Raw genomic sequence first — 13,437 nt, forward strand, 5'->3', positions numbered from 1 at the left:
CACAAGGTTAACCCACTCCAAGACTAGGCAAATGCCAACCAATCACAATTTTTCCATTAGTCTAAATAGGAATGAATCAAACCAATTAATAAGGAATATAGGCTACTTTGAATTCCATAGATACAAATGTCAATATTGATCAAGTTCGATATTGTAAGGTCAGGATGGGCACACGATGTAAAACCCGTTTATTTTTATGTTGTTCAGAGATGTGTCACATGGAGATGTAGGGTTTCCCGAGCCTTCTTAACGCTATGTTGTTTGTAAGATAGAACTTACGAATGATGTAGCGTTAAAAAGGCTTCGGGAAACTCACCCATAAGCTCTATGCCTGAAGAATGATTTTCAGACATAGGTCTACAGCTTCAGTAAAATAAACAAAAGGGTTGAGCCAGGTGGGTTCTTAGTATAAGTAAAAGTATATGTAACCACTCCCAGAAGAATCAGAAACCCTTCTTAGTCAAGTGTGTTACAGTGTGCTAAGGTAGCATATTTTCGGTCCAAAGAACATTATTATACTGGTTATAAAGAATGAAATTTGAAACTCTAGATATTTCTTAATTTAGAGAATAAATTTTCATTGTAAAAAAGACTACCATAAATGGAGATCATTTCTAGACAGCAGACATAGATAGAAATTGGCTTGCGCCTTTCCCTCCAGATGTGTTAATTGTGCTCTTACCAGCCGAGTCACGATCTGTTTCTGTCAATCTTGTCCAGCTCCTGTTTGGCCAGCAGATGTCACTGCTGGCCATCCTGTGCCTTTTCATTGGCATTCATCCCAGCTACTTCTCATCCCTTGTTATGAGTTTATTTCCCACACCTGCCTCTCATATACTCCTCATTGCAAGTGTTATATGTGCCCTTCTGTTCCCCAGTCCTGGCATGGTTACTTATCATGAGCCCGAGCTCCCCATAGGTTCATGTTATGGGTCCGCTGTAGTTAGGTCCAATCAGTCTTACTTCCTTCAAAGAAATGTCAAGCCCCAGGTAAACTTGACTTAATCCCCTGGTCATTTCAATAGCTAGAAACTCCCCTAGTCCAAGTGAGGACCTATTCCCCTCTATAGTTACCTTAATGAAGTTCCCTTTTGAGGTTTCCCTATGCAAAGACTGTCTCTGGGGTTTATACTCCTCCTCACCACTATGGACATGACAGAATGCCAGGACTGGGCAAGTACCCCAGCATTTCAGATTACAGTGGACCGAGGGTCCTCTGAACTATGACAAGCCCCTTGGTATCTGGCTACATCGCCCCACCTCCTGGCAATGGACTTTGTCCTGCTGGCTACACCACTAGAGTGGAGGTGTGATACTGTAGTGTGGAGGTTCCCCGAGGTGAAAGCACTCCTCCTTGAGATGGATAAGGTGCTGACGAGACTCACCCCAGATGTGGATACTCAGGTGGCAGACAGCATGTAGTAGGTTTTAGGAGAAGTGCGGTAGTTGGCCAATGCAAGTCGACTTTAATTCCTGGAGGAGCCTGCATTTCCGGGTTCTGGACTAGGAAACACTGCGTCTGCCATCACTGTTCTGGCAATTTCAATTCGCCCACCACAGCTTCTGTTATCCCGCTGGCGCCCACCTCACCTGCTGTCGTGCTGGCACTTCCTGGTGTCTTGTTGGCACCCTCCTCTTGCCTGCAGCCTCGCTACGGGTGCTGCCTGCCTGCAGCCTTGCTGGTATCTCCTGATGACCCGTCAATGTCCTTCTCTTTTGCCCTTCCGTATTAAGAGTCTTCATCCAGCAGTTCAGTTATGCAATACACACCAGGATATCCAAATAACTCATCAGTTGAGGTACTGTGCCCAGTGTACTTGCTGTACTTGTGGAACTGGCATCACTTGGAACCGGCTATGAGGATCTATATGTGTGTTTTGTGCAGCAAATTTGTAGGCAGATGAATTTTGTGAAATCACTTTACCTAAGTTGTTTTTTTCCAGGAAACTAGGCCTGATTCAAGAGGAGCCTCACACACTCCAGCCTGTGCTTCAGATAGTGAAGACATCTACTCATCATAGCCTGGCACATCTGCTCAGGTAATGTGGCCAATGTTTGATTACTTATGCGTGGTGGTGACTGATGTATGGTTTTTACAGTGCATGTTCAATGTTGTCTGTATACATTAGGGGCCCGTAAGGCCAAGCCCCACCAGATGTCGCTGTTGAGCAGTGCGCAACATGATCGGTATGTAACACAGTCTAACAATATATATTTTTCTTCACAACTAATATTGCTGTGCATTTATTACATATGACAACGGCAGCACTGTCATGCAATCCAAATATTGCTCTGTTGCATCAGGACCATTCCTACGCTCTTCCTTTGGTGTGCATGGGTCGTATGAAGGTATGTGCATTTATTAATGAGCTGTGGGGCACGATCAGAATGGCCTGTGCTGATAGCAGTAAGCTCTTGTCAAGGTAGCTAAAGTGTGTCAGAGTGTTAGGGACAGGCTCCAGGAATGTATCAGTGTAGATAGAGGACATTTCAAACACCTAAGAGACTAAACATGACACAACTAGTACTGTAAAATAAGAACTGTATACCTACTTTAGACTCTGTATATTTTAGTGATTCATTATAGCTCAGCTTGGATAAATGACATAGTTCAGTGCTGATTGTCTAATTTATTTCGCCTTATCTTTTGTCAGACTGTTAGTGACCCATGGCCAGGCAGTCCACACACCTGACACCCTTAGAGTTTCAGAATGTCTTTGCCTGAGGCTGTTGATGGAGTATCAGCCAGCAAGAAATAGGCCAAAAGACTGCAAGGGTAAAACTATTCTGATTCCTCAGTCAATTGTGCAAACACGGTAACATTAAACAACTGTTTGAGGACAGCAGGTAGATACAGGAGTAGCTTGGTGCTGGTTACCATTGACACACTGTGTCTTCATGGTGAGACTTTTGTGTCTTCTGATATTTCACAGTAATATACAGGAAAGTAATTGTATATTCAGATTAACACTCATACTCAAATTCATCAACTTGAGTTGAATATGTGTATGAACACATATGTGTATGTGGGTTTTGAACCTACATAAGAAAAAGACAGGTCTGATGAAATAATATATCTTTACTGATCAGTTATAGTCTTCTCACCAGGGACGGACTGGTAGGTGGGGCAGCTGGAGCATCTGCCCCTGGGCCCGGGCCCCCCCAGCTATGTTGAGGGCCCCCCTGCGACTGTAAATCTCTCATATGCAAAGCATTAATGAGGATTAAGGTACTGATGTCATGGATATTGTATAGACTTGTGACATGCTACTTTTATATATTTATTTTTTATGTATACAATTTCATTGGTGGGAGTCAACAAAAAGAAAAATGGTGCAATACTTAAAACGATTTTGAAAGTAATAGTTTGTATTGTTTTGCATTTGTTTGTGGAATTTGCTAACTACTGCAGTGCATGATGGGTATGATATCTGGGGAGGGGGGCATGCCCCAGGGCCCAGTGCTCAGTTTTTCTGCCACTGCTTCTGATGCTGAGAGTTTTGGTGTACTTTTCCAGGTTACTTGATGTACAGAAGAGAACAGCTGACGATACATTGCTGCAGGGAGCACAGCTGCCTCAGCAGGTCCACCTTGCGAACCATTCCATTCATACCTGTGGACATACGGTCGTGAACTTCCAAGAGCCTGTAAATCGAGAGGGGGGGGGGAGAGTTACACCGACGTCACTGTAGCAAAAAAGTGTCGATACAAAAACTACACCTATCACTACCAGCGCACAACATGTGGTCAGCCGAAAACTGTCCAGCGTCGGGGAAGAACCTCACAGAGTGGAAAGAGATTATTAAAAAGCCTTTAACAATGATTTGTTTGCTTCATTTTTGTTGTGTGCATTTGCAATAATACATCTGTTTAAGGTTCCCAGAGACACTAAAAACTGTTCGTGCGTTGGCATTTACCTTCCAGTGTTCTCAGAAAATAAGCATTATAAAAAGGCAAGTAACATGCAAAAGACTGAAAAGGGGTGTAATTAAAATAGGAAAGACTGTAAATGCTAAGAAAAAAATCAAACAGAAGAATAAAAACGTTCATAGCTTATAACGTAATAGTATTTCTCTTATCATTTTCATACAGTATGTGCCGCTCCCCCTTCCGTTTGCCCCCCTTTCCCCCCTCCCATAGCAGTTGCTTTCGCCCTGCCTTTGGCCGAATGGCTAAGGCTTTGCACTCAATGTCTGCTTGTTTCTCCCCACGCAGGTTCGAGCTCTGCCCGCAGCCGCGACTGATAGTTGTACGGTTTCTGGCTTATGTCAAAACTGCATCGAAATAAATGAGTGTAAAATCAATTAGCAGTTGTTTGAAGGGCGCCAGCTAAGGGATATATACAAGGCCGAGTGATTTATGAATGTCAATTTTGAAACGTTTTTTCCAGTCACACAATTGTAGAATAAACGAGCACTGATATGCCTATCTATTTAGTAATTTAAAGAAGCTTTGGTATAAAAAGCGCTTAATAATAAGATTATAAGAAACTCAACTGATCGCCTTCGGCTCGAGGCCGTCGTGCATGTTTCAGTCTGCTGTTTACGGTTGAGGTATTGTATGTCATCCTGTGATATACGATCGCCAGCATTTATTTATTGTACATTTTTATTCAATTCAAATTGCTTTCATCTCCTTAAATATTGTTCTTATTAAAATCTTGTATGTATGAATATATAAATTACAATGTAACGGCTGCGAAAAATAATTGCGACCTCAAGTGTCCCAAATGAGTAAGGTTTTCATTCCTTATAGAAATGGAGATTTAGAAAGGGGCGGTCTTAGAATTGGAGGACAACCAATCATTGGTGGGAACCGATCACGGTGGGATGGGCTTTGGAGTGACCTACATATTTACAACATATGAACACATTAGATTGCCTTCTCTTCAACCAGGAAACCACTGAGTCCAGACGGTGCACAGTAAGTCCAGTATTTGCTGTCTATTTATGATGAATGCCAATTATGAGAAATTATATCTTGCATGCATCTGTAGGCAAAAACAACAAAACTACAGTGATGATTAAAGGTAGTTTTTCCACTTTGCATTACAGCTGTTTTTCAAACTGAATTGCAGGCATTGACGATTGAACTTTTTTTTTTTCTTGCCCGTCCGATATTTGTTTTAATGGAATGCTGACTTGGCGTTTTACTTCGAGAACACTGTCCGTCTCCATCCACAATAGCCCGACGGAACCGCTTACTGCACTTCCGTAAGCGCGAAGTCGACATTTGATACATACGATATATCATATATGACTGCTATAAATAGCAAGAATGAAAACTGCAAACTTTTCATATGTATTCTGGAAGTCTGCAGTAGTTCACTGCACCGTGTTACCACTTTTTAGTGGAGATTGACAAATATAATATTTTTGGAATCTCTGGTGCAGATGGTTGTTACTTGAGCCACCAGGAATTCTGTAGTATTCTTTGAAATACTACTACTAGTTGCTGTAGTAGTAATATAATAATAATAATAATGTTGCTGTTTAGATAGCCTTTATTGTCCTATAAGGATATTTGTCCTCACAGTCTGTTCCAATACAAGCAAAGTACAGTACAGGCCTCTAACATGTTAGGCACAAATACATAAAATGGCACACAAACATATACACACAATTTGTAGCGGAGATTTGATGGGTACAAGATTAATGTGACAAGTTAAGTGCAGCTATGGCAGTAGGGATGAAACTCTTGCCAAAGCAGGTGCGTTTCCATTTCAGAGTCCTGTATCTGCGACCTGGTGGCAGCAGAGTAAACTGTGGGTTAAGAGGGTGACTAGAGCCATCGGTTATGGTTCTTGCGAGGCGTATGCCAGCTTATTCTTGTGGTTATTATTATTGTTGTTGTTGTTGCCATAATTATTATTATCATTATCATCAACAATAATAATAACCACAAGAAAAGCTACAATAATGATGAATAATAACACACTGGCACGTCATCCAGGGCAAATCGTTGGCCTGTGCTGCCTGGGATAGGCTCTAGCCCCCTTGAAGCCCTGAGCAGAATGATAATGGTGACTGATGAATGCAGCGAATGCTGTGCAGTTGAATGCTCTGTCCTTCCACAGAATGGCTGGGCTGGGCGGGCTGCGGGTGGCGGTGGTGGGGGCGGGGGCCGCTGGGCTCTGTGCAGCGCGACACCTGCTGGCTCGGCAGGACACCTTTGCCCCACCTGTGGTGTACGAGCTCAGCAAGCACGTGGGAGGCACCTGGGTCTATGAAGAGCGAGTCGGGAACTACGAAAATGGGCTTCCAATCCTCAGCAGCATGTACCGCGACCTCAGGTGAACCCCATACACATGCACGGCCGGGGCGGGGGAGGGATCTCAGTCTTCATTGATCGGTTCCTCTGTTCTCACCCCTGACACTATCGGCTGTTTTTATACATGAATACTGATATCTGTCGTGTGCTTGAGCCATTACCCATGTAATTTTTAATTCCGAACAGGTGCATAGATGACCAGTTACTGTTTATATATTATAGGCTTTACAGGTATTTCATTAAATTGTAAGAAAACGAGTTCTGAAATTTTACATTAATTACAGGAATATGCTGAAAGATTACAGAACCGTGTGACACATTTTGAGGTTCACTTTATGTACCTTTGGGTTCGTAGCATATTGTAATAATATTATTGAAATAATATATGCCTTTGGTAATGTAACATCATAAACACAAAATAGGCCCAAATTCACATTTGCCTGGATGTGTTAGCTTTACTCAACCTGTTAACCAGTATCCTGTGAGTGAGTCCAGCAATGTCAACTGGTTCTCTTAATTGTGGGTATGTTGCCATGAATCCTATAGCTCAGGTTGAGTATTGTACTAATGACCCTGAGGTCATGGGTTCATATCTTCGGTGGCACCCATAAAGAATGTAGCTTTTTCTCGTAAGTTGTTTTGGATGAAATTGTCAGATAAAAGTGTAAGAGGAATGTCTTAGGCTCGCATTTATTGGCTAAGGTTGTGGATGTTGTGCCCCTTAATCGACAGTAACTTTTTTGGTGTTTCTGCTTTTACAGAACAAATATCCCCAAGGAAGTGATGTCATTTCCCGACTTCCCCTTTGAGAAGCGACTTCCATCATTCGTTCATCACACAGAAGTGCGGAAGTACCTAGAGCAGTATTGTGACCAATTCCGCGTGAGAGACCACATCAAGGTAGAGGCAGCAGCGGCCCGTTGGGTACCTGCTGGTGGCTGGGCAGGCCTGCCATGTCCAGCAATATGGAGGTTTACTCATATTCTCAGGTGGTAGTAAGCTATGAGCACGGGCACTTAATTTGTTACGATACTGCATCATTAATACGAATTTTATGCTGTGTCATTAGTGCACACTTTTTTACTTTATCTGAAAAGTGTATAACATGGACACTCTGTTAGGATGTTTTCAATGTGTGCTGTGTATTTTAATATCCTGAGGCTGCTCTCTCTCTCTGCTGTGAAGTTTGGCACCATGGTGGATTTGGTGAAGCCCGTTCAGGTGGAGAATGGTTGGCACGGACTGGCCTGGGACATCACCAGTAGTGACGGCCTGGATCCGAGCACGAGTGTCACTGAGCGCTTTGATGCCGTCATGGTATGCAATGGGTTAGTACAAACCGCCTTTCATAGGGGAGACGGACCCACTAGGTTTCATTTATCAGTTTTTCTTCTTTCGCAAGAATAAGCTCCCTCATAAACTAAGGGATATAATGGCTAATTTGTAGCAAAAATTTGTTTAGTCAGTGTTTTAAACAGGCAGTAAAGTGGGCTACTGCTATCTTGGTCTAGCCCTTATCATCTGCAAAGAAGTACACAGCATACACATGCGTGAACTGTCACATCGTCGCCATAGCGTGCACTTTATGTGATCTATGTAAGACCTTTTAAAATCTGACATGACTTGCTGGTTGAAGTTCTAATTTCTTGGCAGTTCAATGGTGACCTGGTTCCAGTTCCCAGTATTATTTAAAAGCCGCATGGGCACAGTTCTGTGGAGTTTGCATAACACTTGGACTTTAAATATCAGTGTTTTAATCCGAAAGTAACCCGGTTCAGGTTGCTTCATTTAAACATTTCACATAATCACATGAGTCCATAATACCTTTGTTACCTTATGTTACCACAACTCCTTTTAGTTAATGAGGGATATATTATATGGATTTAAGAAATATTCAGTGATACCTGTCTTACATTGTATAACAATGTAGTTACATTCTATTTTATACAACAAGTTAGTTACATTTATTAAATAAATTGTGATGCAGTTATTTTGTTTGTGGCATAGAAGTTATCACTGCAGGCTTTCAACACAGGATGGAGCTTGATGGTCATGCAGTTAGGGTTGTTCCTAGCACTTAGTTCTTAACAATTCTTGTGTTTTGCTTGACAGGCATTTCTTTGAGCCTTACATCCCTGAGATTCCGGGCTTGGGAAAGTTCCCAGGTATGTTTGAATCACTTGTGTTTGTTCCGCATACTTTCTGCACGCTGTGTGTTTCTGTGCACCTTACAGGATAATTAGATTTGATATATATAAGTGTAGAGCACTTAGTACTATAGCTATTTGTTAGGCTTCTGTGTGAAGTAACCATATTAGCCAACTTTCAGGGGGGGGGGGCGGGACTTGGAGTACCCGAGAGCCTCCCCCTTTTGCCTGAATGAATGAAAGTGCCCCCTCCAGCTTAATGTTCTGATAGCCCTTTTTTAGATAATCAATGATCATACAAAATCTCCCCAAGTCCTCCCTTATTGTTAAAACTTACCGTGGGGGATCAGTTAGATCCACCCCCCAGTTAGAGTATCTGCCCCTTGAAAAGTCTGCTCATGTTCCTGTTAATAGGTACAGAAGGGTCAGTGTATTTATTTGAACATACCCTATTTTACATTGTTCAACTTTTGTAGTACTTAAGATTATTGAATTTCAACTTGCATTTCAAATTCTTTGTCACGTTGATGCATGTCAGGTCTCTCAAACATCAGTTCTGCATTTTCACTTAATGAGTACGCTTGGTACAGGTTGGTAACTTAAATAAGGAAGTTCATATGTGCTTTTGTTTTAAATCACTTGGAGGTGAACATATGCCAATATTCATACAAATGTATATACATATTGTATAGGAATGCACAATGCGTGGTAGGGACAACATTGTTAAATGATTTGATTATTTGCCAAAATCAATTGGTACAGGGTGTGCTGTGAGCTCTCTGCTTCTCAAAGCCTTTGGTGAACCTGGGGATGGATGTACAGTACTGTTGGGGTTATACCAGGTCCTCCGTGCTGGAGCAGTGACCTCCAGCTGATGTCAGTCCACAGCAGTCATCGCCCATGCAGAGCCGGGAGCGCAAGAGGCCCCCGTCACCTAAGCATATAGCCCATTGATTTCCTGGAGACCTTGGATTTGTTTAAGCCGGAGTGTAGTTCAAAGGGACACCTTTTCAAATAGGACCAGCCATACACACAGACTGACCCCTCAGTCCTATCTGATTTCCCAGCACATAGGCCACAAAATCCAAAAATCTATGAGTTAATCATCACCCGCTGTTATATTTTCGCAGCTTTTTAAACCATGTTTCTGCGTTGCTCTGATGCTTATGCTTGTGTTTGCAGTGTGATGAGTCTCTGTTTCTATCTGTACGATGTCAGTCATTTTGACTCTTGTACCATGTGGGCAGCTCTGGCCTCCGTCTTCATCGATTGGCTCCTCCCTGCACACCTCTAACGTGATTGGCTGCTTTTACACAGGGAAACTGATGCACAGCCATGACTACCGCAGTGCCGAGCCCTTCTCTGGAAAGTCTGTGGTGGTGCTGGGAGCTGGGCTTTCTGGACTTGATCTTGCCATGGAGCTGTCCAGCGTGGGCACACAGGTCTTCCTCGTGCTGCACTCGGAATTCTGGTAGCTATTCGACAGCCCTTTCCATGTGTCACCTCACTGGTGCGCCCCTACCTCGTGCCTTAGGTAATCCTCAGCCACAGCAAGCATCCCCTGTTGAGCCCCATGCCCCCGGGGGTGCAGCAGGCTCCACCTGTGACACGTGTCCTAGAGGACGGGGCACTGGAGTTCGAGGATGGCCAGGTGACCCGGCCAGAGGTCTTTCTGCTCTGCACTGGCTACAATTTCACCTTCCCATTCCTGCACAACCAGCTGGGCTTGCATGTCCAAGACCATTTTATTTCACCCCTCTACAAGTTCCTGATTCCCCCTGCCTTCCCCTCACTCTTCATCATGGGCATTTGCAGAGCTATCTGCCCATTTCCCCACTTCCACTGCCAGGTGAGTGATTCTGCAAAGTCTGGGACCACCTCAACACAGTATTACTCGGTTTTTGCTTGACATGTTTACATTAGGTCTCAAGCTGATTTTGGTAATTGCGCATGTAGGTATGCCTGTGTGGTCGTGTAGCGTATGTAGTGTGTGGTTCAGCGGTTCAGAGCGCTGTGCCCGTGATCGAAAGATCGCTGGCTAAAATCCGAGGGCTGGCAGAGTGATTTCACTCTTAGGCCCCTGAGCAAGGCCCTTAACCCCCAATCGCTCCATGTCCCTTTGGATAAAAGCATCGGCTGTATAGAGTCCATGTGATTGGCACATTTCAGTCTTTGACCTGAACTGAGTTATTCTTTGCTGACTCTGTTGAATGTTCTGCACGTAATTAGTTAAGTCTTATCATTTGTGGTCGAGGTACAAGGTTCAGTCCTAGCAGTCGTAATACGTGCTGTAATCCCCCCCCATTGTTTTCTCCCTCTGTCTCTCCTCCCATTCTTGATTCCTTCTTCCTACACTGATGGTTCCTGCCTCTTGGCCAGACCCAGTTTGTGCTGTCTGTGCTGGACGGGACATTCGTCCTGCCCTCGCGGGTGGAGATGGAGCGGGAAATGGAGGTGGATGTTGCGGCCCGGCGGAAACGCGGCTTTGCCACACGCCACATCCTTAAGCTGGACTCGGAGCAGTGGGCGTACAACGCTGAACTGGCCCGGCTCGGAGGCTTTCAGCCATTGCCTCCCTACTGGAGTGACCTATATGAGGCCAACAAAGTGTACCGTGCCCAGGACATGCTCGGCTACAAGACGTACCGTTACAGTGTACTGAGTGACAGGGAGTGGGTAGTGTACACACAGGAGGGCCAGCCAATCGAAAAGCCCCTACCAGCCCAGAAGGCTCAAGTTTAGAAGTAACCAATCCTGTAACCTCATAGGGTTTCCCAACCTGGACGTTTCCATTGTAAAATAACTTAATCCTCAAACCCATTTTTAGCCTTGTCCAAACCAGACCATAGAACCTTCTCATTTTTCCGATAACTGTTTTGACCACCCTTGACCCGGCCGTTTAGGTGCTTTTCCACAGATAAACTCATTTCTGCAGAAGGAAGCTTTAACATAAAAACATAGAAAAGCACTTCAGTAGAAACTATATGCAATGAAACCATTATCCCTTTGTGATTATATGGACGTTTTGACTGTGAAATAATAGGAGTCTTTAAAATAAATCTTACTATAGCATTCAGTATCAAAAAGCTAAAATAAAATATGTATAATCATGAAATGTAAAATATTAAATATACTTTTTATTAATTAAATAAGAGAATGGAGGGAAGAGACAAATATCGCACTACTGACTCTACACATTAATAAAAAACACAGGACTAGACAGTATTGTTTTTTATCACTACATATCTGACACATTAAATACTTGCATAATGTTTAGTGACTTTCTTGAAAGTGGCAGCCTGACTGGTCAGCAGTGTTTCCCGATTAATAACCATTATGAGTTCTGGTGCTTTCATATTGGCCCTGTGGTTTACAGAATTGCTGCTGTTTGTACGAATGCGGCTTGTTTTAAGGTCTTGGCAGAGTGTAAGACTCCTGAACACCTTTCTGTTCTGTTCAGTTTCTTCATGTTCTCTGCTGTTATGTGGTTACCTCAGTCTGTTGTACAGCTATGTAACACAAAACCCTTTTAAACATTTAGTTTAATTTAGTGGATTTTTAAAAGTTGTTTTTAAATTCCAGTAGTTCCCTTTAGTCGTAGTTACTCCTAATAGCTTTTGACAATTGATGGGTAAAGTAAAAGAGGTTTAGAATATTGTTAACTGAAGTCAAAGAAATATTTTACCAACATCAGATGCTGTGATGTTATTTACTTGTTTTAAGTAAATATATCAGTTGTCAAATATCAGCAATTCTCAGCTTGTGGTTTTTGCCAGCCTTTGGAGTTTTTATAAATGAATTAATTGCTGTTAAGTTTTATTTAAATGTTTGACACAATGGTTTACCTTTACAGCACCACCAGATGGCAACAATAACAGCTTAACTGTTGAGAAATCCCCCAACATATTATTGAATACACTCTCTGGAGTCAAAGATTGTGTGTCTGTTTTATTTATGTCAGTTTTAACACTTTGGTGTTTAGTAAACAGATTTTTAATTTAGTCGTAACTGATGGCTAATCATACAAGGTGAATTTTGGGACAATTCTGAGAAAGAATGCGTTAAAACTCAAAAATAGCTTAATTTAACCAGGATCTCTTGAGAAACAAAGCAGCACAAAGCGTACAAAACCCTCCAAAAGACTCCGAACATTCCTATAAACTTAGTTACCGGATAATAAAAGTGCCTCTTAAGGGAGCGACAGTGAAGCCAGCTGCGAGCTTCTGGATGCGTTACGGTCTCTGCGGGGGAAGGTGATGCTCTTTGATCAACAGTCACTAGAGCTTTCCACAAAAAGGTCCTTCATGTGACAGTGAGGAAGAAGCACAGGCTGAAAAAAACCCAATATCCTAGATGACAAAGAGTCTGCAAATACCGCAGGAAGGGGCAAAAGTGTAACTTTTTGGCCTAAATGTTCAGAAGTTGGAGACCGGGGGCACATGATCCAGGTCTATAAGATTCTAACAGGTTTGGATGCTGTTCAACCGAATAGTTACTTCAGCATTAGTTCAAATACAAGAACTCGTGGCCATAGGTGGAAATTAGCGGGAGAACCTTTCAAACTGGATTTAAGGAAGCACTTCTTTACACAGTGTGTAGTCAGAGTATGGAATAGTCTTCCTGATAACATAGTGCAAGCTGAATCTTTGGGTTCCTTTAAATCAGAGCTAGATAAGATTTTAACAACTCTGAGCTATTAGTTAAGTTCTCCCCAAGCGAGCTCGATGGGCCGAATGGCCTCCTCTCGTTTGTATAGTTCTTATGTTCTTATGGCAGCTTGAACTATGTTGCAATATGCAATGGGCAATTGTGAAATGCTAGGAGAGACTGATCCATCATCTGTAATACTTTAACATTCATTGCTTTAACATTTGCTTTCTCTTTGTGGCTGCAGAGGAATGCATGAGTCAGAAATCCAGATTCTGGAACTCCATGACTATGACACTCTTAATTGTGGAAGAAGTCCTAAACCTGGATACTTTGTCCAATAAACAGTACATTTTTAATTGTTTTATTCTGT

The 13,437-nt window shown here is 42.7% G+C and overlaps 1 protein-coding gene and 1 long non-coding RNA gene across 3 annotated transcripts; both read left to right on the forward strand.

Moving 5' to 3' along the window:
- Positions 1 to 2,339: 2,339 nt before the first annotated feature.
- LOC111854517 (uncharacterized) lies at positions 2,340 to 3,645 on the forward strand. The gene is made up of 4 exons (XR_002840703.1): positions 2,340 to 2,349; positions 2,655 to 2,776; positions 3,109 to 3,229; positions 3,518 to 3,645. It is a non-coding gene; the product is annotated as an uncharacterized lncRNA (long non-coding RNA).
- A 1,232-nt stretch (positions 3,646 to 4,877) lies between these two features.
- LOC111854516 (uncharacterized) lies at positions 4,878 to 12,165 on the forward strand. Of its 2 annotated transcripts, XM_023832532.2 has the most exons (8): positions 4,895 to 4,923; positions 6,077 to 6,292; positions 7,032 to 7,170; positions 7,456 to 7,598; positions 8,383 to 8,435; positions 9,735 to 9,859; positions 9,952 to 10,266; positions 10,797 to 12,165. In XM_023832532.2, the coding sequence occupies exons 2-8, from the start codon at positions 6,078 to 6,080 to the stop codon at positions 11,157 to 11,159; spliced, it is 1,353 nt and encodes a 450-aa protein (XP_023688300.2). In that variant the 5' UTR covers positions 4,895 to 4,923; position 6,077; the 3' UTR covers positions 11,160 to 12,165. The 2 variants fall into 2 exon arrangements, with proteins under 2 accessions (XP_023688299.2, XP_023688300.2); XM_023832531.2 differs by having other exon boundaries at positions 4,878 to 6,292.
- Positions 12,166 to 13,437: the final 1,272 nt, after the last annotated feature.

The sequence above is a fragment of the Paramormyrops kingsleyae genome, chromosome 10 (assembly GCF_048594095.1).
Source record: "Paramormyrops kingsleyae isolate MSU_618 chromosome 10, PKINGS_0.4, whole genome shotgun sequence".
NCBI lineage: Eukaryota > Metazoa > Chordata > Actinopteri > Osteoglossiformes > Mormyridae > Paramormyrops > Paramormyrops kingsleyae.